This window comes from Pelodiscus sinensis, chromosome 29 (assembly GCF_049634645.1).
Source record: "Pelodiscus sinensis isolate JC-2024 chromosome 29, ASM4963464v1, whole genome shotgun sequence".
In the NCBI taxonomy this organism is placed as follows: Eukaryota; Metazoa; Chordata; order Testudines; family Trionychidae; genus Pelodiscus; species Pelodiscus sinensis.
Window position 1 is genome coordinate 2,206,519 of NC_134739.1, and position 27,689 is coordinate 2,234,207.

General features: G+C 43.9%; 1 protein-coding gene across 2 annotated transcripts; it reads right to left on the minus strand.

The window, feature by feature from the left end:
- Window positions 1-1,703: 1,703 nt before the first annotated feature.
- Window positions 1,704-26,470, minus strand: MEIOC (meiosis specific with coiled-coil domain). Of its 2 annotated transcripts, none has more exons than XM_075911363.1 (8): window positions 26,162-26,470; window positions 24,941-25,069; window positions 23,057-23,217; window positions 18,872-18,976; window positions 14,895-16,767; window positions 9,731-9,865; window positions 6,020-6,200; window positions 1,704-3,403 (listed from the first exon to the last, which is right to left on the minus strand). In XM_075911363.1, the coding sequence occupies exons 1-8, from the start codon at window positions 26,165-26,167 to the stop codon at window positions 3,174-3,176; spliced, it is 2,820 nt and encodes a 939-aa protein (XP_075767478.1). In that variant the 5' UTR covers window positions 26,168-26,470; the 3' UTR covers window positions 1,704-3,173. The 2 variants fall into 2 exon arrangements, with proteins under 2 accessions (XP_075767478.1, XP_075767477.1); XM_075911362.1 differs by lacking the exon at window positions 26,162-26,470 and adding an exon at window positions 25,839-25,991.
- Window positions 26,471-27,689: the final 1,219 nt, after the last annotated feature.

A 27,689-nucleotide genomic window follows, 5' to 3' on the forward strand; every position in this document is an offset into this window, starting at 1 on the left:
TTTCATTTTTCCCCATGCCCATTTGAGGAGATTGGGTGAGGGAAGAGAGAGTTTTTGCCGTGTGCTTAGTTTTGTGTAGTCTCTTCTTATATTGTTGAGGCCATTGGTTCCACAAGTGCCAGGGGGTGGGGGATAGAGGATTGGTGGTGGCATCCATGGATATGGTGCGCAGGGAGTCATGGATGCTCTGGTAAAGTCAGGCTCGACGGAACTAAACAACATTCCGGATGCCTCTGTGCATGGAGATAGCTGCGATGAGAAAACAGTTAAGTCGTCATCCCCTTCAGTTGACAGGGGGTAGAGTCAGTCTGTGTAATTAGAAAATGGTGAGTGAGGTTGTTTGTCATCATTCAAATGGAAACTTTAGGGTAGAAGAGATTGCCAGGTATCTGTGCTTCCTGTAACTAATGATAGGAGTGCGAGGCATGGAGAGTTCTGCTGGTATGGAGGAAGATAGTGCTTGTGGTACCATAGGTGCAGAACATGCAGCATGGGGAGTTGCTATAGGCAGCGAGGGAGGGAGCGGTGCCATGCAGCTGCCCTGCTAGCTGCTGTGGTGCCATGATGACCACTTGAAGTGCTGCTGTACTCAGTGCAATGGTAGTCAGTGCCGTACTCAGTGCAGAGCTGTGTTAGGCAGGCACGGTGTGGCATCGTCTTGGTTGGGCAACCTGTGCAGCACTTTTATGATGATGATGGACTTGCCTGAGGTACCCAGTGTATTGTAGGTGCTGAGGTGCTGCTTGTCTGAGTTACCCAACTGTCTCTTGACAGAACACTGTTTAGGAGAGTGCAGGTGTTGCAGTGGTGAGGTGGCCCATTTCTCTGGGACTTAAAAGTTGCAAGTTTGGCTTTGTGGGTCTTCCGAGAGCCAGAATCTTTGAAAAAAAAAAATAGTCAAATAGCACCTTAAAGACTAACAAAACATGCAGATGGTAACATGAGCTTTCGTGGGCATAATCCACTTCTTCAGATGTTACCGACTAACTCAGCTACCCCTCTGAAGCAAGTATCTTTGGGGATCCAAGCCTTAGTCTCCTTCAGCAGTCAGAGCCCAGTCCACCAGGACTCACCACATCTTGGAAAGAAAATATACCTTCCCACCAACTTCAAGAATGCTTCAGCCTCAACACTTTTTCTTGTTACAAACTCAATAGCCAGAAAGATATTATCTTTGCATTACAGATTTCATGTTGCAGCAATGTTTAGGGCTTGTTTGGCATCCACCCTATAGCTCCCTCTTTTGTACACTACTTGTGGAATTCCCAACTTCTAAATTGACTAAAGGTAAGCAGAAGAAAAGGAATCTTACTTCTTGCTTAATTTACCTTGTCCCAAAGAATCTGTCTGTGTCTATGCTAGAGAATTTTCCAGCACCGCCCTTTCCCACTGGGCTGGGGAGGGAGTAAGAACTTTCCATCAGTAGTACTACCAGAATTTCAGCTAGATATATTGGAACCCTCAGGTAGGCAAGCTGTTTAGCTCTCTGGTACTGTATATTTAATTTGATTACAGTACTAGCATTCTTTTAGTATTATTAAATTTGAAATAACTGTAATTTCACTGTCCACATCCCTTTTAATGTAGTTCAGCAATCTTATTCCCTAATGAGAATATAAAATTAGCATTTTATATCAACATGTACATAAAGAGTCTAATTCACTAGAACTTGTTCAAATATGCCTATGCAGAGTAAAACTCAATACTTTTCAACTAAAGCTACTTTATTTCTTATCAGACTAAATTCAGTACAATATTTGTTTTCATAACATCCAACATGTCTTATGTCAAACTTAACCGGTCTTTGTGCGGTGACTACTGTGGTAAGGTGTTGTATTATATTTAGCTGCCCCAATGCAATTAATTTCGGCAGTACTGTAAGTCACATCAATGATCAAAATAGTTCTACTACAGTTTCTCTCCTGCATTCTCAATCAGCTTCTCTCTCACATCATCCAAAGACAATTTATGTGGTGTGATTACACTTTTTGCATACCAGGATTTTTAAAACTAAGAAGAACACAGATATTTAAAATATCAGTGTATCTAGCCAAGGATAGTTCAATAAATTTAATCCACACATTATAGTTTAACTCCATGCTAGAATTGTTAAAACCCAAGATCTCCTGAGTTACATAATATCAACATTTCATATTAATGAATAAATTATTCACATTCAATACAAGATATTAAGAGATAAGAAACACAGAAAAAGCCAAGCATTCAATAGCTCTCAAAAATACAGAAGCAAACTAATACATTTAACAAAATATACACTAACCAATCTCAAACCAAACTAGCTAAAGAGTAACTTTAAAAAAAAAATACATTTCAGAACCTCGTGATACCCTCTTAAAAAGTATTAAATCAAGGGTATAAGAACAATACTCATTATTTCAACTGCTTTGCAGCTTTAAGATTCAGATTGTGTAAATGTAATGTTTTGATTACACTTAAATATTTTAAAACAGATATAATTTTTTAAAGAATATGCACAAATGATTTGAACAAATTTTATCTTCACTACATTGCATGGTTTCACAGTGGCAGTTTTATATCATCACTAATTTAGGAAAATCTGGTGCATTTCCTCTCAAATTTAGATTCTAAAATTTCAAATTCATAAATATGTCAATATTTTAAATATTTAATTTTTACATTAATAGTGGGTATGTTTAGCATTGCTTTCCTCCTGTTTTCAGGTATTAGTTTGATAAGGAAAACATTTTTATATCACAATCAAAGCTTGTCTGTTACTAGACTGCGGCCTATAATGGGTTACAGTCACTGAGATTCATTATTTGAAAACATGTTTACTAAGGCAAACCTAAAAGAAACTTCTCACTTAGAAGAATTTCACACTGGTACTTACCTGCACTGCAGAGTGGCTGTTAAAATAATCACATTACTTTAAACTAACAAATCCGACCAGTTAATGCACTGCTGAGACTGCTAACATAACCTGTCAGTTAGTGAGTTAGTCTCCAATTAGTTAGCAATTGGAACTTTTCTTTTTTGAGAAGCTGAACTTGCTTCATTCAGGTTTAACTTTAAATTTGGAAGGTCATCAATTAATTTCTCAATGTCTAAATGTTCGTTTAAAATATTCACAATACACGGTGTCTTGCCAAACCCACACTGCAAATTTTACTCTTGCAAGATACAATATTTCATTAGTGTTTGTTTGTTTCACCCCTCTGGTTCAAGAGGTTGCTGCTGTTCATATTTTCACATGCTTTATCTTCAGACTGTACTATCTCCTGAAAAGCTTTCTCCACATCTACTTGTCCAGCAGTAGTGGTAGTTTTTGGTAAGGTCATCTGAAGTGCACACCAAAGTGTAGTACGTGCTTTGCGCGTTGCTACACTCATCTCTTTAATTGCCAAAGCGAGGGCAAAAACATCTGGGAGGAAGAAAAGGGTATTACATTAACAATATTTAGAGGAAGTGTAAAGATACCATTCGAGAATTTTATCCACAATAACTAGATGCACTCCTGAAGAACTCTCAGACCCCCATATTCCTGCCACCTAAAATAACTGGCTGGGACTTCCTTAATATGGTCTTAAATCAGCAAGTGGAAGTGGCCCAAATTATTTTAGACCAGATCCTCAAAGGTACTTTATCACATCACCCAACTCCTCATGAAACTGAGCCTCAGGTACAAGAGCAGGGTTGGGAAATAATTTTTAATGGGAGAGCTACTCCAAGATTTTAGGAAGTGGGCAAGAGCTGCGTCTCTACAGGGGGGGGGGGGTCCAGAACGGAGGTTGGGTGCACAAGGGAGCTTTGGGTAGAGACTGGGGTGCAGGAGAAGATGTGGAGGCAGAGAGGGAGTTTGAGTGAAGGAGAGGGTTATGATCTGGGGCAGGGGCTAAGGGTGCTGGGTCTGGGAAGGGGATAAGTACAGGAGAGGATTCTGGCCTGGGGGAAGGATGTAGGAGGGGATGCATGATCTGGGAGGGAGTTGTGATCTGGAGGAGTTGGGGAGGGCATACAGAAGGTTTGGGTAGTGATCTGGGGCAGGAAGGCATGGTGGCCTGGGGCAGGTAGGGGAGAGAAGGGGTGGAGTGTCAGAGGCAGGGTCTGCCTGAGAGGCACTTACCTAGGCGGCTCCCAGTCAGCAGCACTGCAGGAACCTGAGGCAGACACTCTACCTGTCCGCTGCAGTCCCAGGCTGATGAAAATGTCTAGCTGCTCCATGTGGCTCTGCTCTGCCATGGCAGGGGAAGGAGGCAGCCCCCAGCAAAATTTCTCAGTTCCTACTGGCTGGAAACTGGCCAAAGTGAGCTGAGAGGTTTTACTGCAGGGCAGTGACAGAGTGCAAAGCCTCCCCCACCCTCCAGAGCAAAGCACAGCCACATGAGCTGCTCTGTGTCTAAGGGTCCCAGCAGGGAGGCCATGGGCCAGATCCAGTGGCTTGGTGGGCCAGATCAGGCTGACCTCTTATAAATCTGTTAACTGCATTTATCTAACGTTCAAAAATTTGACTACATTTTTAGCTAAATGGGTATCAGTTTAAACCTCAGAAAATGTCTGCCCTTTTTCGAGTCAGAATAAAAGACTCATAATAAAAATTTAAAAAATACAATAAACTGATATCTCTTATAGGGATGTAAGCAAGTAGTTGACTACCAAATAAGCCCAACTTATCAGGTAGTCCGTTTGACTGCTCGCTTTTGCCCTCCCCTCACACTACTGCCTCTATCAGCAGGGAGCTATTGCGAAGCAACTTCTGTCCGCAGGAGGCCCAGGCTTGCCGTGGACAGAGGCTGCTGCGGGGAAGCAGCCTTTGTTCGCAGGGGTCAGGGCTGGCTGCAAACAGGCTGCTGGACCCAGCAAGTCTGGTTCAGTCCCAGCTTGTGCTAGTCCAGGACTGCTGTGACTCTGCATTATTTAAAATACAGTTGCAGTGGTCCCAGCTCATGCCAGTCTGGGACCTGTCCCCCGCCCCCACTGCTGCAGTTTAAATGAAGTAGGAGCTGGGCTGCCTCTGCGCTCGGCTCCTACTACATTTAAACTGTAGAACCAACAGTAGGGGTAGCTCCTGGTCTGGCCCAAGCACAGACAGAGTGCTGTCCCTTATCAACTAATCACAGAATACTAGGACTGGAAGGGACCTCAAGAGGTCATCAAGTCCAGTCCCCTGCCCTCATAGCAGGACCCAGGACTGTCTAGACCATCCATGATAGACATTTATCTAACCTACTCTTAACTATCTGCAGAGATGGAGATCCCGCAACTTCCCTAGGTAATTTATTCCAGTGTTTAATCACCCTGACAGTTAGGAAGTTTTTCCTAATGACCAACCTAAACCTCCCTTGCTGCAGTTTAAGCCCATTGCTTCTTGTTCTATCCTCAGAGGCAAGGAAGAACAAGTTTTCTCCCTTCTCCTTGAGACACCCTTTTAGATACCTGAAAACTGCTATTGTGTTCCCCCTCTGGGAGTTTTTAAAGCAGAAGCCTATAGGGGAAAGGTATTTTAAAAGTCTCTTATGGGCCCCCATCTTCTGCACTCAAAGAGGCTAAGTGGGGAACAGCCATGACAGGGTTTTATCCATGAAAGCTCATGATTTATATATATTTTTGTTAGTCTCTAAAGCTATGTCTACTCTACAGAGAAGATCGACGCTACCAGTGTCAATCTTCCAGGGTTCAATTTAGCGGGTCTAGTGAAGACCTGCTAATTTGAACTGAGAAGGCACCCCTGTTAGCAGTGATACTCCTTGTGAGAAGCAGGAGTATAAGGGAAGGTGATGGGAGCGTTTGCCACTGTGTCAATGGTGATTTAAGATACATAACTTCAGCTACTTTAATTACATAGCTGGAGTCAATGTATCTTATGTCAACCTTTCACCTCAGTTTAGACTAGGCTGAGGATGCAAAGAACTACTCGTTTTTAAAGTTACAGACTAATATGGCTACCCCTCTGAGGAATAGATTTACACTTACAATAGGAGTGTACAAATTTACAAAATTTACAATATTACAATAGGAAACTGTGGAAAGACATTTATACCTCTGTCATCTTGACATCTTGGCGCTCCTTGCCTTTGCCGATTTGAAGCATTTACAATTTCATCCTTCCTACGTGACTGCACTATATGAATTACTTCCAGATGTTTATCAAGAGCAGTAGAGATATTAGCATGAAGGGGAGAACTGCGAAGACGTTCCATTTTTCCAAGTAAAGTCACAACCTAATGAACATTTTATATCTGTTACAGATCATGTTTTCTTCACCTAAACTTAACTGAAAATTAAACTGAAGTAGAAGAGAGGAATATTATCCAGCTACAAAAGTTATGTTTCAAAAGTAGGTAAAAATCCTATTAGATTGGCTTGTTTGGGGAAGATAAAATCCTAATAGTGGAGAACAATGTTAGAAAATCATCAATGCTAATTTTTTTTAAACACCATAATAGAATCATAGGACTAGAAGGTAATTCAAGAAGTCAGCTAATCTAGTCCCCTGCACTCATTGCTAGGCTAAGTAATACAACTAATGCTTGCTAAAAGCAATGATTGAGATTTTCAGGGCAGCATGGACCATTTAGCAATACCTTTTCCATTAGTAACTTAAGAGGTAAGTGTGCCAAACGCTTAAACGCCTATTTGAGATTTTAAAAAAACATGGCCCCTAGGGATCTGAATGGTTAACAAGCATCACCCTCACCTGTTACGGTTAACTGGTGGCCTGGCTGAGCTGGGGCAGCTCCCTGGCCACCAGTGATGTAGTGTGGTGGACCCAGCCAGAGCAGCTGCTGTACCAGAGCAGCTTCATTCATGGTGGGGGATCACTCCAGCCCGGCTGGCCTGCCGGGCTATGCTGCGGGTGGAGGGTTGGGCTGGAGTGGCCCTTCACCTGTCCCTATTTAAGTGGTTAATTGATTTAACAGGATTTTACATCCCTAATTGCCCTACTCTTTTTCCTAGCCATAAAGATGAGCAGGGCTCGACAAATACACTCGCCTGCTCGCCCGTGGTGAGTAGATTTTACCAGCTGGCGAGTGCAGGAGTGGACGGGTTCAGTGGGCCGTTGTGATAGGCTGGCCGAAGCCTGCACTACAGGCGGCACAGCCCCATCCAATCCGCCGGCCAGTAGAGGAGCAGAGTGCCGCCGAGAAGGGGAAAGTGCGGCGATTCTCAGTGCTGGGCTGCCTGCGTGCAGCTCCGGCGCGACGAGGCGGGGCATGAGCCAGAGGGCAGGACGCCAGCAGACACCACGACGCTGGCGTGACGTGGCATCCTGATGTCACGGCTGGCGACCGCCGGATTCAAAAAGGCTCCAGCAATCCTGCAAAGTGGAAGGCAGAAGCCAGGTAGGACTGGGGCTGGGCAGAGGGGAAAGAGGCTCTGCTGTGTTGTGGGGAGGGGAGGAGAGGGAAGGGGCTTGTGCTGCAGGGAGGGGAGGTCAGGAGAAGAAGAAGGCAGCAAGGGACAGGGGTGCAGGACAGACAAATGCCAGGGGGCCAAGTGCAGACAATGGGGAAAAGGGCATTGGGGGCTAGGGCGGGAGGGGGAAGTGCTGGGAGAGGAGAAGTTAAAGGGCATTGGGGGCTATGGCGGGAGGGGGAAGTGCTGGGAGAAGGCTTGAAAGAAGGGGTGGGCATGAGGAAGGCTGGGATGGAGCAAGGCATGTGCGAGGGCACAGGGGCATGAGGGTGGTGAGGGGGTGGGTATCGGGGGAAAAAAAGAGGTCAAAGGGGTCAGGGGCAGTGAGGGAAAGGGGAGGCACCAGGAGGGTGCAGGTGCCAGGGGATTCTGGGGGGAAGCAGAAGGGCAGACACCTGAAAAGGAGGGACCAGCACCAGAGGAGAGAGGCAGGGCAGGTGTGTAGAGGGACGTGTTAGAAGAGGGGATGAGGAGGGGTAGCTCACACGATCAGAGTGGGGCTACTGGAGAAGGGCAGGTCTCAGGAAGGCTGAGGGCAGTGAGGAGGGCAGGAATCAGGACAGCAGAGAAGGGTGAGGGGTTGGGGGGCAGCAGGCACCAGGGGAGCTGATGGAGCAAGGGGAGGAGACATGGCAGCAGAGGGAAAAGGTAGAGGTTTATAAGATATTTATTAATAACTTGGGTGATATTTATTAAAAACTTATTAGTAATTACTGTTCTTATTCTTATTAGGAATTTATATAATTAAAAAAACATTTTTGGGGGGAATGGGGAGGTGTCTCTTTTTTGTCTGGCGAGTAGGGTTTTCCATAATTTGTCAAGCCCTGAAGATGAGCATCAGGAAGAAAGGAGACAGACTCAAAGGTTGGGGGTGGGGGAGAGAGAAGTGCTATGGGAGTGGTTTTAAAATTTTTCTTATTTTAAACCCTTGTATACACATATATGAAACCTGTAGGAATCAACATTTGTTATTTTAAGTATTTGAGCTTATTTTTATAATGACTTTTGCAGTTCAAAGCAAGAATCAAGCCTACCAAATGAAACATGAGCAACCCACACAAACTGTGGGATGTCTAACTTTTACTTATTGACTGTGTTTTCCTAGCAGAGTCCTAAGCTGGGCATTTACATGTGGTCCACCTATACTTCCCCTTTATTTAATTCCCTTCATATCCCAAATTGTTGGGCAGTTGGCCTGTAAATCTGTTGATAAATGGATGCATCACTTTCCACACAACTGAAAATGATAGTGGGGTGGCAGCTGAACTAAATTGTACTTCTCTAAAAAGTTCTGAGGTATGAAATTGTAAAATGGTGAGGTCATATTTTAAAATCAGTTTTACTTACTGAAATGAAAGAGACAGATCATTTGGCTGTAACTGTTATCTATTCCATTAACATTTTCTAATATCACCTTATACAACCAGCAATAAAAATAAGAAACTGAGTTTCTTAAGCAGAATAAAGTGATAACATTCTAGTAGGATTCAGACTTAAATAGGAATACTGTGTGCTATATTGGCAGTCTTTGGGAAAGGATGTACAGGCAGTCCCCGGGTTACATGGATCCGACTTACATCGGATCCCTACTTACAAACGGGATGAGGCAACCCCGCACTAGCTGCTTCCCCCCAGCAGACCAGGGAGACGCGGAGCGGCTTTTCTCAGCAGACACCTCAGCTTGAGAATAAAGGACTGAGGGAAGTGAGGTGTGGGAGAATAAAACTGAGCTCTGGAGAAATGTTTGGCTAGAGTTTCCCCTACAATATGTACCAGTTCCGACTTACATACAAATTCAACTTAAGAACAAACCTACAGTCCCTATCTCGTACGTAACCTGGGGACTGCCTGTAGTACAAGATAATGATACTAAACCTGAAGAATCTAAGTTATGGTAGAAATTAAAGGATTTAGGCTTTTTTGTACAGATGAATGCAAAGTGACCTAAAATTATAAAAGAGACTCATATAGATGACTTAGTTTACAGCGGTAAATGGGAGGTAGGAGATTCCAAACTCAAACGTAACATAACTGTGAGGAAGGTAGAAGTAATTTAAGGAACTGAGACAGAGCATCTTCACACAAAGGATAAATAAATTTAGTTGCCAAGGACAGAGAGAAACATCCATAGTAATAAGTCCAAGGGAAAGGAGAATAGAAGTGTTGCAGCTTCTTAAATGCATGTTTACAAGTTAATAGTTTGAGTTTGTTTCAAGATATCTTTTCTAACTTTACTTAATTGTAAAGAATACATGTTTCCTGAGGATTTCCACTAATGACACAAGTATATAACCAATCTACATGGCATAAAATTAAGCATTACTAGTCAACTTACTCTGGCTTGTTCACGTAACTGATCCACAATTAAGCGATCAACTCTTGATGGATTTGATGTCAACCTTGGAATTGGAGTGTTGTTAGTACTGGAAACCTTTTTTCCTGGGTAGTTCTTGGCAAGAGCAGATTCAGTCTAGTAAAAAAAGGACATTTTATTATTGTTCCCTTCAAGAATAATTAGACAGCATACTTCATTACCATCACAAGAAAACTATCAGACTGTAAGAGTGATATGTTTCCCCTAAATTTTTTTCTTCTAAATTTTTTTTTTAAAGTAGGTGCTGAAATGCATATAGTTGTAGAAATCATGTCTTGAAATCTGCTAGTTTGGGCTAGCACTCAGTCTGCAGATTCAGCAGAAACTTAAACCACATCACTAGCTCACAAAGTGAATTTGGCAGTCCTCTGTCAAGGAAGTAAGCTGCCCATTTACTTCAAAGAAACTTCTAGAATGACTGTATTTAAATTAAGTATTTAGGACTGGCTCCACAAAGAGACTCAGCATTGCAATCTTTAACATTTAGGTGCCTTGCTGCTTAGTGGAATCCACACTTCTGAATTAGGCACCTAGGTATATGGGGAGTTACAAATATGATGCATGGGGAGTTACATCTCTAAGAATGAGGAGCAGCAGGAGATAGTCTGTTACAGAAAAAAACAGCAAATGGTCTGGTAGCACTTTATAATCTCTAAGAATGGGATTCACAGAAACCAGCAAGCTGACAGGATAGCTGCCTAAACCAATACTTTCTTGCTAGCAAGGAGAGGGGTAGGATCTAAGCTCTCCCACTCAAAAGGAGTTAGGTACCTAATTTTAGGGTGGTACATAATGCTTTCCTGAGTTAGATACTTAAGCTAGGTCAGCCCTTTCTCCTCCTCCCCTCAAAAAATGAGGAGGAAGTGACTGTTGTCATGACCTCTCTTATAATCTAGTGGTTAGGGTTTCTGACATTCTGAAGGAGTGCCCAGGTTCAAGTCTCCACTCTGCCTAATTCCAAAACTAAACTTGAACGCAGGTCTTCCACTTCCTAGGTGAGAGTGCCCTGATCACCAGACTATAGGGTATTCTGAGGCAGGCTCTTTCAACCTCTTGTTTTAGAACAGTTTCCGTGTTGTATAAAACCTGGTGACTGCCCTGAATGAACACTGGACTATGAAGGCAATCATACTGGCAGAAACGCAAGCACCTATAGGGTTATGAAGCAGCTGAGCTGGTCTCTGAGGATCTAAATTCTGGACTTACATGCAAAAATTAGTTTGTGGATCTAGCCCTTGCTGTAAAATTTGTATCCTATGAGCCTTGGGGACTAGTTTTACCAACAATATGCATCAGAAAATCACGAATCCATTTTCATAACTGTACAGGCAGTCCCCGGGTTACGTACAAGATAGGGACTGTAGGTTTGTTCTTAAGTTGAATCTGTATGTAAGTCGGAACTGGCATCCAGATTCAGCCACTGCTGAAACTGACCAGCGGCTGACTACAGGAAGCCCGAGGCAGAGTTGCTCTGCCCCGGGCTTCCTGGAATCAGCCGCTGATCAGTTTCAACAGGCTGAATCTGGACGCCAGTTCTTACATACAGATTCAACTTAAGAACCCCAGGCGTCCCCAAGTCAGCTGCTGCTGAAACTGATCAGCGGCTGATTCCAGGAAGCCCGGGGCAGAGCAACTCTGCCTCGGGCTTCCTGTAGTCAGCACTGGTCAGTTTCAGCAGCGGCTGACTTGGGGACGCCTGGGGCAGAGCAGCTTGGGTGCTGCTCGGTTGCTCCAGTAGTGCCGCTCCTCGACCAACCCAGCAGCACCCAAGCTGCTCTGCCTCAGGCGTCCTGATTCAGCCGCTGCTGAAACTGACCAGCAGTGGCTGAATCAGGACGCCTGGGGCAGAGCAGCTGGGGTGCTGCCCGGTTGGTCCAGTAGCGCTCAGAGCGGCGCTACGGGACCAACCGGCAGCGCCCCAGCTGCTGTACCACAGGCGTCCGGAACAAAGCCGACGGGGGCAGCGGGGCAGCCCAGACGCGCCGCGGTTGTCCTGCTGCCCGCATGCTCCGCGGCTTTGCTCTCTGTCTCCCTGGTCTGCTGGTCTCCAGCAGACCAGGGAGACTGGGAGCAAAGCGGAGCAAAGCCGCGGAGCACGCCGGCAGCAGGACAGCTTTGTTCCCCGTCTCCCTGGTCTGTTGGTCTCCAGCAGACCAGGGAGACAGGCAGCAAACCCCGTTCGTAACTGCGGATCCGATGTAAGTCGGATCCGCGTAACTCGGGGACTGCCTGTACTTTCCTTTGATAGCATGGATAAGGCTGATTCATGCTTATTTTAATACTAATTAAATTAATTTTCACACAAAATAACTACTTCAAAATTGAGCTAAAGTTAGATAATTTTAGATAAATTGTATTACAGGGATGTTGCAATTATCCCCAAATCAAGTGTAAAAGAAATTCAAGAAGAAGAAACATGTTCTTTGTAGAAATATTACGCAGTAATAGCATCACGACAGGATAGAGTAAAGATTATTTGAGTACCATAATTGAATTTCCTGTTTGGACTAGGCATGTTAAGAATTGGGTATTTCACTAATTATACAGTCGATAGAATTTTTATTCCCTACATGATTAGCTGATAAGGGAAGATGCTCAGTAGTCCTGGCTCATGCAGGCCTGGGAGCTACCCCCTCTGTAATTTTGCAGTTTAAATGTAGTAAGAGCCAGATGAGCAGGCAGCCTGGCTCCTGCTACATTTAAACTGCAGAGGCACAGCGGCGGGGGGGGGGGGGGGGGGGGGGAATCCCAGACCCAGCGAGAGCCAGTAGCACCTATTCAAGGGGGGGATCCCACATTCTCCAGCCCCCCATGTTTATGCAGCAGGAGAATGGGGGGAAGCAAGTGGTACCCCAGAGACTGTGCTGGGGGAATTTTTTCAAGCAAACCTTAAATATAAAAAACCCTTTTATAACAAGATTCACCAATATTCAGTGGCCACTTATGCCACTCTGGACTGTACAATGCTACCAGAAATACTGACCAACAACCCTTTCCCTCCTGCTCTTTTAGCATTCTCCCTTTGCACATACACAAACACAATGCTGCGCCTCTCTCTCACATAGGTACACCACTATTTCCTCCTCCCTTCTGCCCTTTATCTGTTGCAACAATGAGATTTTGAATATTAATATTTGGGATTAATAGTAATTTTTTTATCAATATTTTTCATAAGAGTTTCTTTTTCATCAAAGACTGACATTTCTTCAGAATAAAGTCAGGAAGAGCTGTTCTTTCAACATAGCCAGATGCCCACTGTTTCCCAATAGAACATAACTAAACTTCCCTAATGGAAAAGAGGCTCCCTAGGGTGTCAGAAGTAACAATGTGAATGGATAACCAATCAACCCGTTACCGAATAAGCATCACACTTACACAATAAGTATCACCATTAGCAGATTATGCTTATTGGGTTCTGGTTAACCAGTGTCAGGAAGCAGCCCCCACACAGCTGCTCCAACCCCAGGGGGCCACAGGCAGAGCTAGGGGGATGGAGGGAAATACCTGTCAACAGTCCCAAGTGCGGGGGGGGGGGGGAGAATCCACCAGCAGCAGCCCCAAGTGCAGAGGGACCGGGAGCAGAGGCTGGCCCCACTTTGCTTGGGGCTGCTGGCTCTTGCTGCAGGCAGCCCTAAGGGCGGAAGAAAGGAGGGATGGGAGCCGAATCCTACTTTATCGGTTAACAGGTTAAACCTAAGGTTTAAGAGGACAGCCTGTGACTTCAATCCCATTTAGAACATCTGGAAATACAGTAATTCCTCATTTAATATTACAGATATGTTTCAGTAAATGATCGTGTTAAGTAAAAATGTGTTATGGGGGGGGGGTCAATTTTCCCTTTGAAAATAATGGAAAAGGTGGGGGTTGCGTTTCAAGCGGTGGTGTCTGTTGGGACTGGGACATAAGGTAGGGGAGAAAGGGAAATGGGTTACAGCAGGGAAGAGAGGTTTTTTGCTTTGGGCAAGGGAAGGGGAAGAGGATTGGGTTGGGAGCATGCCCCTGTGATGGGTCTGCGGGGACCCGCACTGCATCTGGCGAGGGGGGGCGGTCGCTGGGGAACGGCGTGACAAATGGCAAACCCTCCGCCGCTTTGCAGGGAGGCGGGGGAAGCCCCGTGCAGCCACCGGCAACGAGGCAGCTGGGGAAATCGTGTTATTCCGGGGATGGTCATGTAATTCAAAAAACGTTCCCTAAAAAAATCGTGCTATCGCAAAAACATGTTAAGCGGGCACGTGTTAAATGAGGAATTACTATATCAGCCAGTATGTGTTTATCTACACAGAATTTTGGAGCATGCAAGATTGAGCTTCCCCAGCCCTGTCAACAGGTTCAAGCTAGATGGGCTTGCTCTAATGTTCTGTAGATTTTAATACTCTGGCTGGAGCACAGATGCTGAAGCCCAGACCCCTGAATAGGCTGGGGTTCTGATGCTCAGCTCCAACCAGAGCTATAATTTGAAATCACTGTCTCCACAGCTAAATGTTGTGTAGACATAACCTTAGAAAGAAGGCAGATCTCTGCAGAAGAATGTTATCTCTTTGGTCTTTTCTAAAGGACATTTTATTTATGAAAAATGAGAAAAAAAGTTACTTGTAATCCTAAATAAGTCTTCAAATACAAATAAACTCACTGCTATTTTGGGCTGTAAGAAAAATTTGAAGAATGTGATATTCCAATATAAAAATGGGTAGTGAATAAAATGCCTGACACAGATACATTTCTTAAAGGATCAAATTTTAAAATAAACTTTTAATGCAATTAATGGAAATACTATTTAAGCGTACAATGAATTTCCAAGAATGTATAAGTGCTGCAGTTTTGGTGAAGATAAACTGCGTTTTCCATATATATGAGAAGTTGAGTGTTTAAGTGCAGAACTCAGTTCCAGCTTAACTGTGAAGTTGCAGGCAACACACAGAAAGCAAGATTTAACTTATTTTGTGTTTTCAGTCCACTTTACAGAAAAAGCAAATTTCCTCCTTTAACCTCCATTTTAGGACTTCATTACTTTCAGACCTTAACACAGTAAGAACTGTCTATCTACAGACCATAGATTGTTATATAACTAAACATATTATGTGATAGTATAATTTAACTTTTTTGTATAAATAAGTCTGATTATTACCTTTTTTCTTTCCTTTTCCAATGCTCTCCATTGTTCATAACATTCTTCCAGTCTAATATGAAGTTCACTGGCAGGCCCACTACGAGTTTTAACTGGTCTTTGGAAGCCAAATGTTGGTACAAAACCGGAGAAAGAACCATCACCATACATCATATCATTAAAATAGGGGTATAAATGACTTAAATCATCATAAGAAAACAAATCATAGGAATCCATCAGGGGAACAACTGAATGGCCAAATGGATGGGTGGATCTCAAAGGAAAACCATTTGAACCAAGTTGCTGAAAGTTATGATTGTGTCTTAAATCGCCCATCATATAATTGTTTGAAAAGCAGGAAGCCTGTGCGCGATTTAAACGGCTACTGACAACATTACTGTCTCCACTTCCCTGTCTGTGACTATTGAAGTGACCATGAGATTCCAACAGATCCTGGTATGGGTTCTGTGGCAATCCATCTAAAGGTTTTTGTCCTTCCTCGGGGTCATAATGTCCACTCTGTGGCTTAGCTTGGAAGCTGTGTTTTGTCAATTTTTCAGTGATTCCATATTGTTGAGCTGAATAGTTCTCACAAAAACCATTTGACTGCTTAATTTTTTTATCAGTAACTGATTCAAAGAGACTCTCTTCTCCAACCTTAGTCAGTGCATCCATGTGATTATTAGGCTGAATTCGTTCTACAGCGTTATAACCAACATCAAAACCAGAAAATGCAGAAGGATTTTCTTGGCAGAATTTCTGAAACAAGTTACTATTTACAGTTAAATTTGAAGAAGAAAATTGAGAAAAATCATTAGAATTATTAGAACCTTTTGGAGTAGCAGATAGATGGTTACTTATTTTCATCAATGTGCCTGGATTTTGGTACAGGACAGAAGTATTGTTTTGAGTTTGAATATTTATCCAAGTTGGCCTTACATTAGTACCTGCTGAAGTGGTTGCTGAGTTTGACAATAAATTCAGTGATTTAAAATAGTCAGAATTCTGGGGATCAGATTTGGAAAAGATCGGTTTTTCTGCTGCATTCACAAAATCACTATTCCCCGGACAAGATGCATGAGATTTTAGACCATACTCTGATTTTAATCCAAAGTCAGTGGTAAATGAAGGTTCATTTGGAAATTGCTTTTCTGACAAGAGTCCTGTAGTTTTAGAAAATGTAAAATTCTGCTGATCTGGAATTGTATCTTCAATTTTTTTCTGAACTGCTGGTTTAACTTGAAATAGTTTAGTATAGGTATCTGTATCCACAGCAGGTGCTTCAGGTATTCCATTTGTTAATTTTTTACTATCATGAACACTGAAGCTTGTACTTTTATTATGCTTTGCTTTACTGGGATGAGAGTATTCTGGGTATCTGCAATAATCTGCATTTTCGTTGTACCTGTTGAGTTGTGGAAGAAACATTTCTGCCCGCTTTTGGTGTAACTGCACATCAGGTACTTTGGAACACACTTTCTCTCTTCCATACGAATAAGTTTCTGCTCCTGATTCTTTTATTACTTCTGAAAAACCAGTTTGTGGTATAAAAGAGTTTTTGATATATGAATAGCTTTGTAATGGAGAAGTTTTAGCATTCTCATTGGTCTGCATGTTGTAACAGTTGGCATGATCATTCCTAGAAGGGTACAGCCATTGCTCTTCAAGGTCCATGGTAGTAAACCCATGATAAAGTTCATCTATTTTCTGTTGTGATGCTAGATTATTACTGTGCAAGCATGGTTTTTCAGCAGCAGATATGGATTCCCCACTATAAAAAACCTGTTGAGAGATGGCTGCAACTACCGGCCTTTTTGATTCTGATAAGTCATGGTTGTCTGCAAATCTGGCTGTATTCACAGGCCATACTGACTTTACATTTGAGGAGCAGGTCCTAGAAGAAGTAAACATGGATATATTTATAATTCTTTCTTTGTGATTCATCACAGGGAGCAGGAGAAAGAGAAATACAGGTTCAACCTCTACAGTGCAGACTTCCGTAGTCCAGCATCCCCATAGGTGCTCTTGCGGTAGAGCATTCACAGGGAAAAGACAGGCCCTGCGCTTAACAACTCTTCCCCCACCCTCCCAGAGCTTCCCGAGCTCTGCAAATACATTATCAGTGGCACTTAAGGTCAGGGAGGGAGGGGAAGGAGCAAGAATGGAATATGGGGGGCATTCAGGGGAAGAGGCAGGGTGGCTGCAGAGCCCCACAGGGCTGCGCTCCTAGTCTCCAGCTGCGAGGCTTAGCAGCTACCCTGTCTCTTCCCCAGAGCCCCACTCACTCTCCCTCACCCGCCCCCATCTCCACTTAGTCAATGCCAACCCCTCTGCTGCCGCTGGAGCAGAGCCCCGCAGCTAGCAGCACCAGATGAGGCAGCAATGATGTCCCCTAGTCCAGCAGATTCCCCTGTTTTGGGACTGGTCAAGTCCTGGGGGTGCTGGACTAGGGAGGTACAACCTGTAGAAAATCTCTCTTCTTCCCTTAGATCCCACCATTTACTCAGTATTTTATACGTTCCATATTCCAATAAGCTTCTCTTATCTACTCAACATTCCCTTTCAACAGAAGGGCTGTTTCCAACTGGTACACAATTTCTTCAAAGTGCTAGGTTGTGTCTATGCAGCCATATGTACATAAATCACACTACAGAAAGATTTACCATCGGACACGGCTAAAATAGAAATACAGTACTAACAGATCCAGACACTCCATGACCACTGTTTTGCAAGTTAAAATAAATACAACAGGCAAACCATTCCCACCCCCAAAATCCATCTTTTGGTACTCAGAACACAAGGCTTCTTTGTACCATCTTGAGTTTATCTTCAGAAGGGCTTGAGCTTTACATTATCTTACTGTCTCCTATAGGGAAATCAAAGCACTGTGCATAAATGAAGGAATCTAAATGTGTCAAACACACTAACTTTGGCTGCTTATATGGAGTAACACATATAGAAAAAAAATGAAGACTTTAAGTAATAAAGCAGACAGTAAATAAAAAATTGAATTACACCTAAAACTCACTAAAACCATGTAGAAAGACCACAAAATTAACAAGGAAAAGAGAGCCCTATTTCTAATTCTATGCTATGTACTTTTTTCTTTACTTGGAGATCTTTCAATCAATACTGAATCCCTTTCTAAGATCTGCTTAGATTTAACTAAATATAATTGGGATAGATTGAAGAAATCGCTGGGTAAAATTCTTTGGCCTGTGTTAGTCAGAGAGGAAGGATGGTGCAGTGATCCAGATGCCAGTCTAGGACTTGGAATATCTGTTCAATTTCCTGCTCCACCACAGATGACCTGTGTGACCTTCAGCAAGTCATTTAGCCTCACTCGCCCATCTGTAACATTGGTATAATATTTCCTTCACAGCAGTATTGCAAGGATTTAAAGATTGTGAATTGTTCAGATGGGAGCCTTATACAGACTGGATAATCAATGGTCTTTTTTCCTAACCTTATTCTACATATGAAGCATTACTTGAAAAGTTAATTACCAAATTCTGCATATGTAGTTCTTAAAAGGAATATTTTATGTTCTACACTTTGCATGTAGGATTTTTCTCCAGCTTTTCAAATATTATATGAACAATAATTTATTGAAAAAGCAATATAAAATTATACTTGCCTGTTTGAGCATTTAACTGAAAAGTTGTTAACATTCAAACTTAAAATTTAAATCAATTCTGGCTGCAGAAAATCATCGCATGGCTTCAGAATTCAATGTGATATGGTTATAATATTTGCATAAGCCATTTTCAGAATGCCATGTACTCTTGCTACAAAATCTAGTATTTGAATAGCTGGTGAAAAATGATTCACACTTTTTATAAGTTCACCCATCTTTTAGTAGGGTTGGAAATGGGTGGTAGGCTTCCCCCACACCAGTAGATCCAGAAATGACTATTGAAACAAGAAAAATGAGAAAAAAGGGGAAATGCTTCTCCAAGGGGAAAAAAGGATTAGTACGTGTACATCAATATACTAACCCATCAGCAAAATATGGCTGTGATTTATCTTGTTCTTCCAAGATGTTAGATACAAGTCCATATAAGTCTGTTTCACTGCCATAATCATTTCTTTCAGTTTGAATCCTGAAAAGAATCATATGCATTAGGCTAATTACCTCCTTTGAATTTCTCTTTAACAGGCTTAATGAAAATCTCAAATATTGTCACCAGAGATTACTCACTTTACAGTCTTTATGTTCTTTTATTCTAAAATCAGTTTGTAAACCAAATAAATCCATGTTGTGTAGAGCAAAAAATAGGGTGTAATAATTAAAGTCTGCACCTAAAACTTGATGAACATCCTCAACTCATAATGACCTCAGTGGAACTAAGGTTACTCAATGTGCAAAACCAAACTGTCTTTACATTAAAAAAAATCCAAACCAACAGGTCTGATCAATGTCTGTCTTTTTTGCTTGTGAAAAGGTACAGTCTCTCTCAGCCGTGAGCTAGGTATTCAGACACTGCATTGTACTGATTTAGATACTTAAAGGAAAGACTCCTCAGAAGCCAGCACACAGAGCAAGGAGATGCCTGATAGATAGGAATGAAATGCCAAGGGGAGGCAAGGGAAAAAAAGAGAGACTTGGGCACTGACCTGGTGTGCCTGACTGATAAGCCAAAAACCAATGCCACCATCCACTTGAAATCCTCAGCTGTGAACAGTCTTCTGGAATTAGGTAGCTAAGCAAGGTCAACTGTTTAATTAGCCCATGCCCTTGCAGTCATGGAAAATGGGTGGAGTGCCCCTTCTGCCAACAATCACCCACATAGCCAGAGCCCTGAGATCCCCTGCTTGCAGCCAGAGAAGCTCCTTCCTGCCACACCATGCCCTTCCAGCCCCAAACCACCCTGTGGGAATCATAGAATAATAGGACTGGAAGGGACCTCAAGAGGTCATCGAGTCCAGTCCCCTGCCCTCATGGCAGGACCAAATACTGTCTAGACCATCCCTGATACACATTTATCTAATCTACTCTTAAATATCTCCAGAGATGGGGATTCTACAACCTGCCTGTGCAATTTATTCCAGTGTTTGACTACCCTGACAGTTTGGGACTTTTTCCTAATGTCCAACCTAAATCTCCCTTGCTGTAGTTTAAGCCCATTGCTTCTTGTTCTATCCCCAGAGGCCAAGATGAACAAGTTTTCTCCTTCCTCCACATGACACCCTTTTAGATACCTGAAAACTGCTATCATGTCCCCCCTCAATCTTCTCTTTTCTAAACTATACAAACCCAATTCTTTCAGCCTTCCTTCATAGGTCATGTTCTCTAGACCTTTAATCATTGTTGTTGCTCTTCTCTGGAACCTCTCCAATTTCTCCATATCTTTCTTGAAATGTGGTGCCCAGCACTGGACACAATACTCCAACTGAGGCCTAACCAGCACAGAGTAGAGCGAAAGAACGACTTCTCATGTCTTGCTCACAACACACCTGTTAATACATCCCAGAATCATGTTTGCTTTTTTTGCAACAGTATCACACTGCTGACTCGTTCAGCTTGTGGTCCACTATAACCCCTAGATCCCTTTCTGCCATACTCCTTCCTAGACAGTCACTTTCCACTCTGTGGCTGTGTCTAGACTGGCCAGTTTTTCCGGAAAATCAGCCACTTTTCCGGAAAAACTTGCCAGCTGTCTACACTGGCCGCTTGAATTTCCGCAAAAGCACTGACGATCTCATGTAAGATTGTCAGTGTTCTTGCGGAAATACTATGCTGCTCCCGTTCGGGTAAAAGTCCTTTTGCGCAAAAGGGCCAGTGTAGACAGCTCAGATTTGTTTTCCGCAAAAAAGCCCCAATTGCAAAAATGGCGATCAGGGCTTTTTTGCAGAAAAGCGCCTCTAGATTGGCACGGACGCTTTTCCGCAAAAAGTGCTTTTGCGCAAAAACGTCCGTGCCAATCTAGACGTCTGTTCCGAAAATGCTTTTAACAGAAAACTTTTCCGTTAAAAGCATTTCCGGAAAATCATGCCAGTCTAGACATAGGAAGTAACAATCAGTTTCACACATACAGGCTAAGTGGAGCACTTTGCATTTGTCTTTATTAAATGTCATCCTGTTTACCTCAGACCATTTCTCCAATTTGTCCAGATTATTTTGAATTATGACCAGGGCTTGACAACGAGGGAAATCTTCTTATTAACTGTGAGGTAGTGTCAGGGCTTAGCCAGCTTTGCTAATGCCACTTTGCAAAAAAGATGTCTACAGGATTAGGGGGACATCTAAACGGTGTACTAGTGCCTAAAAAGTTCCTACTGGTCATATTTTCAAAGATAATTAGAAACCCAAAGATACAGAGAGTCACATCTGAAAATCCCACCAGGTGCCTAATTCTCATTAAAAATCAAGGGAGTCAATGTACCTAATCTGTTTAGGTGCTCTTAAATGTCCCACTAGGTGCCTATCAACATCTTTGGGCACCTAAGACATGTGAAAATATAAGCCAGTTTGCTATATTCAAACTAATTCACTTGCATTTGAAAAAAATATAAATATTACTGTATTCACTAATCTATAATTGGTTGGCTGCCATTACACTACATTTACATTGCATACACCCTCTAATTACACGTACATTGTTTACCCCCTATAATTACATAACCCTAGATTAAAGGGAGTGCTAGTATGAGAATGTATTCAGGTGTTCAATTCATGAAAATTAGTCACACTTTGTTGTTTGCTATTACACAAATGCAAATGTTTGTATACCGCTGTAACTATATTACTGAAAGAAATCTTGTGAAATGCTACTGAAAAGCTGTAACTGGAAATACTAAATACAAAGCAAGTGGCCACTGTGTGAGTAAGAACACTTAAATACTGATTGAGTTGAAGATCTTTACTTATGGACTGCCTGGATTCTAAGAGGGCAGAACAAACAAACAAGAAGATGGAGATCCCCAGAATTATTTTGAGTAGTCCTGCAGATTTTGGGAAACTGGCAGATTACAACATCTGTGGTATCACCTTGGACTTAAAATATAATAACAGGTGAGTCAAAGTTTGTATCTGCTTTTACCCATCAGTAACTCATTCTTTTTTCTTAATTAATAAACCTATAGCAAGTTTACTACAGAATTGGCTGCCACTGTTTTCTTTGGTGCAAGATCTGACTAGCCCTTTGGGATTGGGAGAAGAAACGTGATGTGGTGAGCTTTTTGGTTTGTGTGACCACTATCGCTAAATTCAGTTTGTCTGGGTAACAAGAAAGACTGGACAGTCTAACAGGACTGTTGGTGACTCCATGGCAACACTAGTATAGTGATCCAGTTCACATTTGTTACTGGCTTGGTGAAATCTAGTAACTGACTATTTCACCAGTTGGTAGTGTCAGCCCTTCTTTTTGACTGTTTGCACACTCAGGCTATGTATACACAACATTATTTCGAAATACAGTCCACGTCTACACAGCTGGCAAAGTTTAAATACTGTCAAGCAGAATAGTGGTAGAAATGTAGCCGTGTTAGTCTGGTGCAGCTGAAACAAAAAACAGGACGGTGTAGCACTTTAAAGACTAACAAGATGGTTTAATATGTGATGAGCTTTCGTGGGCCAGACCCACTTCCTCAGATCAAATAGTGGAAGAAAATTGTCACAACCATATATACCAAAGAATACAATTTTAAAAAAAAATGAACACATAAATTTGATATGTCCTTTTCATGTGTTCATTTTTTTTTAAATTGTATTCTTTGGTATATATGGTTGTGACTATTTTCTTCCACTATTTGATCTGAGGAAGTGGGTCTGGCCCACGAAAGCTCATCACATATTAAACCATCTTGTTAGTCTTTAAAGTGCTACACAGTCCTGTTTTTTGTGAAGCAGAAGGACTTCTTACTCCGATCCCTGTAACCCTCATTTTATGTGTAAGGGAAGTCAGAGGAAGAGCACTCTATTCAAAATACAGGCTATGCAGACAACACCAAAACTTGGAATAAGCTATTTTGAAATAAGCTACACAATTGACATAGCTCAATTTTTCATAGCTTTTTTCAAGTTAAGCCCTGTTGTGTAGACATGCCCTCAGTGGTGAGCCAGGCAGCATGACAAGGTTGGTCTCTTAGAAAGTTTTACCGTAAATCTAAACAAAAGAAAATACATTCCTTTTAAGAAATAGAAACTTATTCTGGCAGGATGACTTATTAAAATAACATACCTGTTCTTTACACTAATCTGAGAAACAGCAGATTGTTTAATATCATCTCCATATGTAGACCATGGTGAATATAACAGAGAAGTATCAAAAGAAGTAGAATACTCTGATGATGTTGCAAGTGAAGAACTGTATGTCTGATGTAGGTCTACATTGTCATCATTCTATATTTTAAATGCAATAAAATAATTTATTAATATAAAAAACAACTTATTTCACTACACTATGCTGTAACTAAGTTAATTCTGGAGGATAAGGGAGAGGTTAGGGTTAGTGCAATCAGTTTTTAAACTGATACTAAAAGACAATAGGAAATTATAACAATTAAATGATACTGATCACATTTTCACACAGCAGAGTGAAATTCACTTTTTGCCAACCCAATGCCTAAAAACTCCCTTCTATTATCTATTGAATCCAATTATAAGATACTAAGTGCTTTATCTGTGTCGCTAAGTTACTAAAACTGAGAATTGTATAGGTATAACTATTTCCACATAGAACTTAACAATGAAAACAGACTGTTAGTTTGGGCATGTCTACACAGCAGTGTTATTTCAGAATAACTGATGCTGTCCCATAACAACAAAAAGCACGTCTACCCTACAAGCCTTTATTTCAAAATAACATTGAGCTGCAGGAGATCTTACTCCGATGCCTGTAACCCTTACTCCACATAAAATGAGGGAAGTCAAAGGAAAACTGTTCTTCTTTCGACTTCCTGCTGTGTATTCAGCGCCAAAAGCTGAATTGAGCTATTTATTTCGACTTCAGCTATGCAACTGCCTTAACTGAAGTATCAGAGGGGTAGCCGTGTTAGTCTGAATCTGCAAAAGCAGCGAGGAGTCCTGTGGCACCTTATAGACTAACTGAAATGTAGGAGCATAAGCTTTCATGGACAAAGACCCACTTCGTCAGATGCATCTAATGAAGTGGGTCTTTGCCCACAAAAGCTTATGCTCCAACACTTCAGTTAGTCTATAAGGTGCCACAGGACTCCTCGCCGCTTCGACGTAACTGAAGTTGCCTAGCTTTATTTGACATTAGACCTGCTATATCGACGTATCCTTTCATTATATTGGTCTCTTATAACTGCAGGATGCTTCAATGTTCTGACTGCTAACACTGCAAACAAGTTTTTATATCCAAACATGTTTTCATAGAATTTTCTTAATATATGAAAATATAAAGAGGTTCTCTAAAATTTGACAGACTACATTTGGGGTTCAAAGCACCTGCACATTCCTTTACACCACATGTGTATATAGGCACTATACCAACTGAGCTCACATCTTATCCAATGACTGAAGTTGAAGCTAGTCAAATTCAGACTGGAAACAACCTGCACATTTTTAAACTCAGGACAAGTTCACCAAGGGTCATGATGGATTCTCCATCACAATTTTAAAATCAAGACTGGACGTTGATTGGGGTTATTGGATAGCAATGAGTATTACAAAGAGCAAGCTTCTTGTAATCATTACAAACCTATTATGCCAGACAACAAAAAAACAGTTTACAGGAAACTCATTTGTGTTATTCTAGTTTTTAAACTGAAATATCTTTTGGGGGAATTGTCTCTATGTATTTCTAACAATTTAAAGAAAGGAAATAGCCTACCTCCATTTCTTTTTAGCAGAGAAAGAAGGGGAATAAATGAATAGAATATAAGTTGAAAATAGCTATTATCTTCCATTGTTACCACTATTAAGTACCTTCCTTTCAAATAAAGGGTTAGTAGAAAGCAGACAAACAAAAACAAACTATTTATATACTTCACTGTCCATGCAGCTTTATTTAACAATGTTTGGGGGCGGGGGAGAGGTATTTCTTCACAAAAACAAACACCTGGAAAAGATACATGTATTTAGAAATAAGTGTCTGGACCTGTGATTTGTAGCAATCATAGAACGAGCTGGAGCCTGTCATGATAACACTATTGAAAACATCAGTTAGCCTTCCACTGGTTTCTGCGCTACTCCAACAGCGATTGGTACCTCTGAATGCAACTTTTGGCTATGTATAAAAAAGAAGGGGGATAGGACACAATTACACATTAACCTAAGTTTTAATTTTACTTGATGTCAAACTGTTTAACTCTTCTAAATTTGCTTGCAAAGTTTGCCCTGATGGTTTTCAGCAATTTTTTAACCAGAGAATAAACCCTTTTATAGAGAAATGGTCCAAATTAATCCCTCCCTCAAGTTAGTGGCTCCCACACCTGACTAAGTATCAAGACTACACAGAGAATTTGGGGAAAAGGGTTGGGGGGAGGAGGCTTTTTAAAAATGGCTTCTTCTCTCATCCACTACTGGGCCACTTGCACAGCAGGTTGTCCACCCACCATAATATTTAACATCTTGAAAGCTCAAAATCATGCCAAATGCCAGAAGCCCTAAAGAGCCTTTTGTGATTCACTTGGCTGAAGTGGCACCTAGTGCTTGCCATAGGTAAAGAAGCAACCCCGTTTTCACAGTACTAACTATCTCCCACAGGCTCTTCAAAAGAGATTCAATGCCTCACACCAGTGGTCCCCAACCTTTAGAGGCTCCTGGACGCGGGGCCACTCACGCGCCCGGGGGCCGGGCCACTCACGCGCCTGGCGCCCAGGGGCACGCCAGGGGCAGGGATACCCTTGAACCCGGCGCCGGCAGGTGCCCCAGGGCAGGGGCCGCCCAAGCGCCTTGTGCCTGGACCCGGCGCCTCCAGAGTGCCACGCGCTGGGGGCGGGGCCGGCCCAGGGTGTCGGGGGGCGCCTCACACAGATGATTAGCAGAGCACTCACAGCCAGGTGGGGCACGTCCATGCAGGCAGGCACCAGCGCACCCCGCATGCCCAGACCCGGGCTGGAGCAGCCCCCGTCCCGCAGTGGGGCCCCCCCACGGCAGCCAGGCCACCCGCTCCCCGTAGGGGTGGGGCTCGCCGGTTAACCCCTCCCACACAGCACGCTCGCCCCGCCCAGCTGGAAGGGAAAGGGGGCATCGGCCCAGCGGGGCACATCGGCTCGCCCATGAGCGGGGGGGGGGGGGGGGGGGTTACGGCTCGCAGCTAGGGACGTGGGCCCCTGGCTGGAGACGCCCCAGGCGGCGAGGGCCCATCCGCCCTTACCTCCATGGGCGGGACCCGCCCTCCCGAGGGCCGCGGCCCTAGTGCTGCTCAGGGAGCCGAGGGCTGCGCCGCGGGAGCCCCCCCATGGCGGCTCTGAGGAGGACGCTCAGCGGCCGTTACCCCTCACACCGCGGCGCGGGAGGGACCAGCTCGAGAGCGACCCCCATCTAGCCAATGGCAAAGCGCCTGCCTCCCTCGAGGCCCTAACGCCTGGACTGCCCTATCCCACGAGGGCATTGCCCTTCCGAAAGCCAATTGATTCACTCGGAGCCGCGCGACAGCCGACACTGAACCAATGAGCAATCGCCTCAGACACCACACCCAGCAACACGCGCTTCACACAAGAAAACTCATCCCCCCTCCCGTGAGCTCGTGCCCACTACTCTCTGATTGGCTACGTTCCAGCCAATGGGACATCGTCGTGCTCTTTGTTTACCCAGAGATTAACCGGGGACGGTTAAATCCGCTGCAACCTTTTCCCGCTCACACGCAGGACAGATGCTCATTGGTCCTGAAAACAGAGGCGGGGTCAGAAATCCAACAAAGTGATTGGCTCAAGAGTCGAGGGGCGAGCACCGGGCTCCGAGTTTTCGGCGTTGTAATTTGTGCCCTGCCCTCGCCCTGCCTTGCTCCAGTACACGTGGCACTGCCCCACCCCCACCCCGTATTGCCCCCAGTACACGTGGCACTGCCCCGCCCCCACCCCGTATTGCCCCCAGTACACGTGGCACTGCCCCGCCCCCACCCCGTATTGCCCCCAGTACACGTGGCACTGCCCCACCCCCACCCCTGTGTTGCCCCCAGTACACGTGGCACTGCCTCGCCCCCACCCCTGAATTGCCCCCAGTACACGTGGCACTGCCTCACCCCCACCCCTGTATTGCCCCAGTACATGTGGCACTGCCCCGCCCCCACCCCTGTATTGCCCCAGTACACGTGGCACTGCCTCGCCCCCACCCCTGTATTGCCCCCAGTACACGTGGCACTGCCTCGCCCCCACCCCTGTATTGCCCCCAGTACACGTAGCACTGCCTCGCCCCCACCCCTGTATTGCCCCAGTACACGTGGCACTGCCTCGCCCCCACCCCTGTATTGCCCCCAGTACACGTGGCACTGCCTCGCCCCCACCCCTGTATTGCCCCAGTACACGTGGCACTGCCTCGCCCCCACCCCTGTATTGCCCCCAGTACACGTAGCACTGCCTCACCCCCACCCCTGTATTGCCCCCAGTACACGTGGCACTGCCTCGCCCCCACCCCTGTATTGCCCCCAGTACACGTGGCACTGCCTCGCCCCCACCCCTGTATTGCCCCCAGTACACGTGGCACTGCCTCGCCCCCACCCCTGTATTGCCCCAGTACACGTGGCACTGCCTCGCCCCCACCCCTGTATTGCCCCAGTACACGTGGCACTGCCTCGCCCCCACCCCTGTATTGCCCCAGTACACGTGGCACTGCCTCGCCCCCACCCCTGTATTGCCCCAGTACACGTGGCACTGCCTCGCCCCCACCCCTGTATTGCCCCCAGT

Coding starts and splice junctions, on each gene's coding strand:
- MEIOC (XM_075911362.1), bottom strand. CDS start 25,886: ATGCGGGGTGCGCTGGTGCCTGCCTGCATGGACGTGCCCCACCTGGCT. Junction 23,218..24,940: donor ATGATTGCTACAAATCACAG/GTCCAGACACTT, acceptor TTTAAAATATAG/AATGATGACAATGTAGACCT. Junction 3,404..6,019: donor AAGATGTCAAGATGACAGAG/GTATAAATGTCT, acceptor TCTTCCTCCCAG/ATGTTTTTGCCCTCGCTTTG.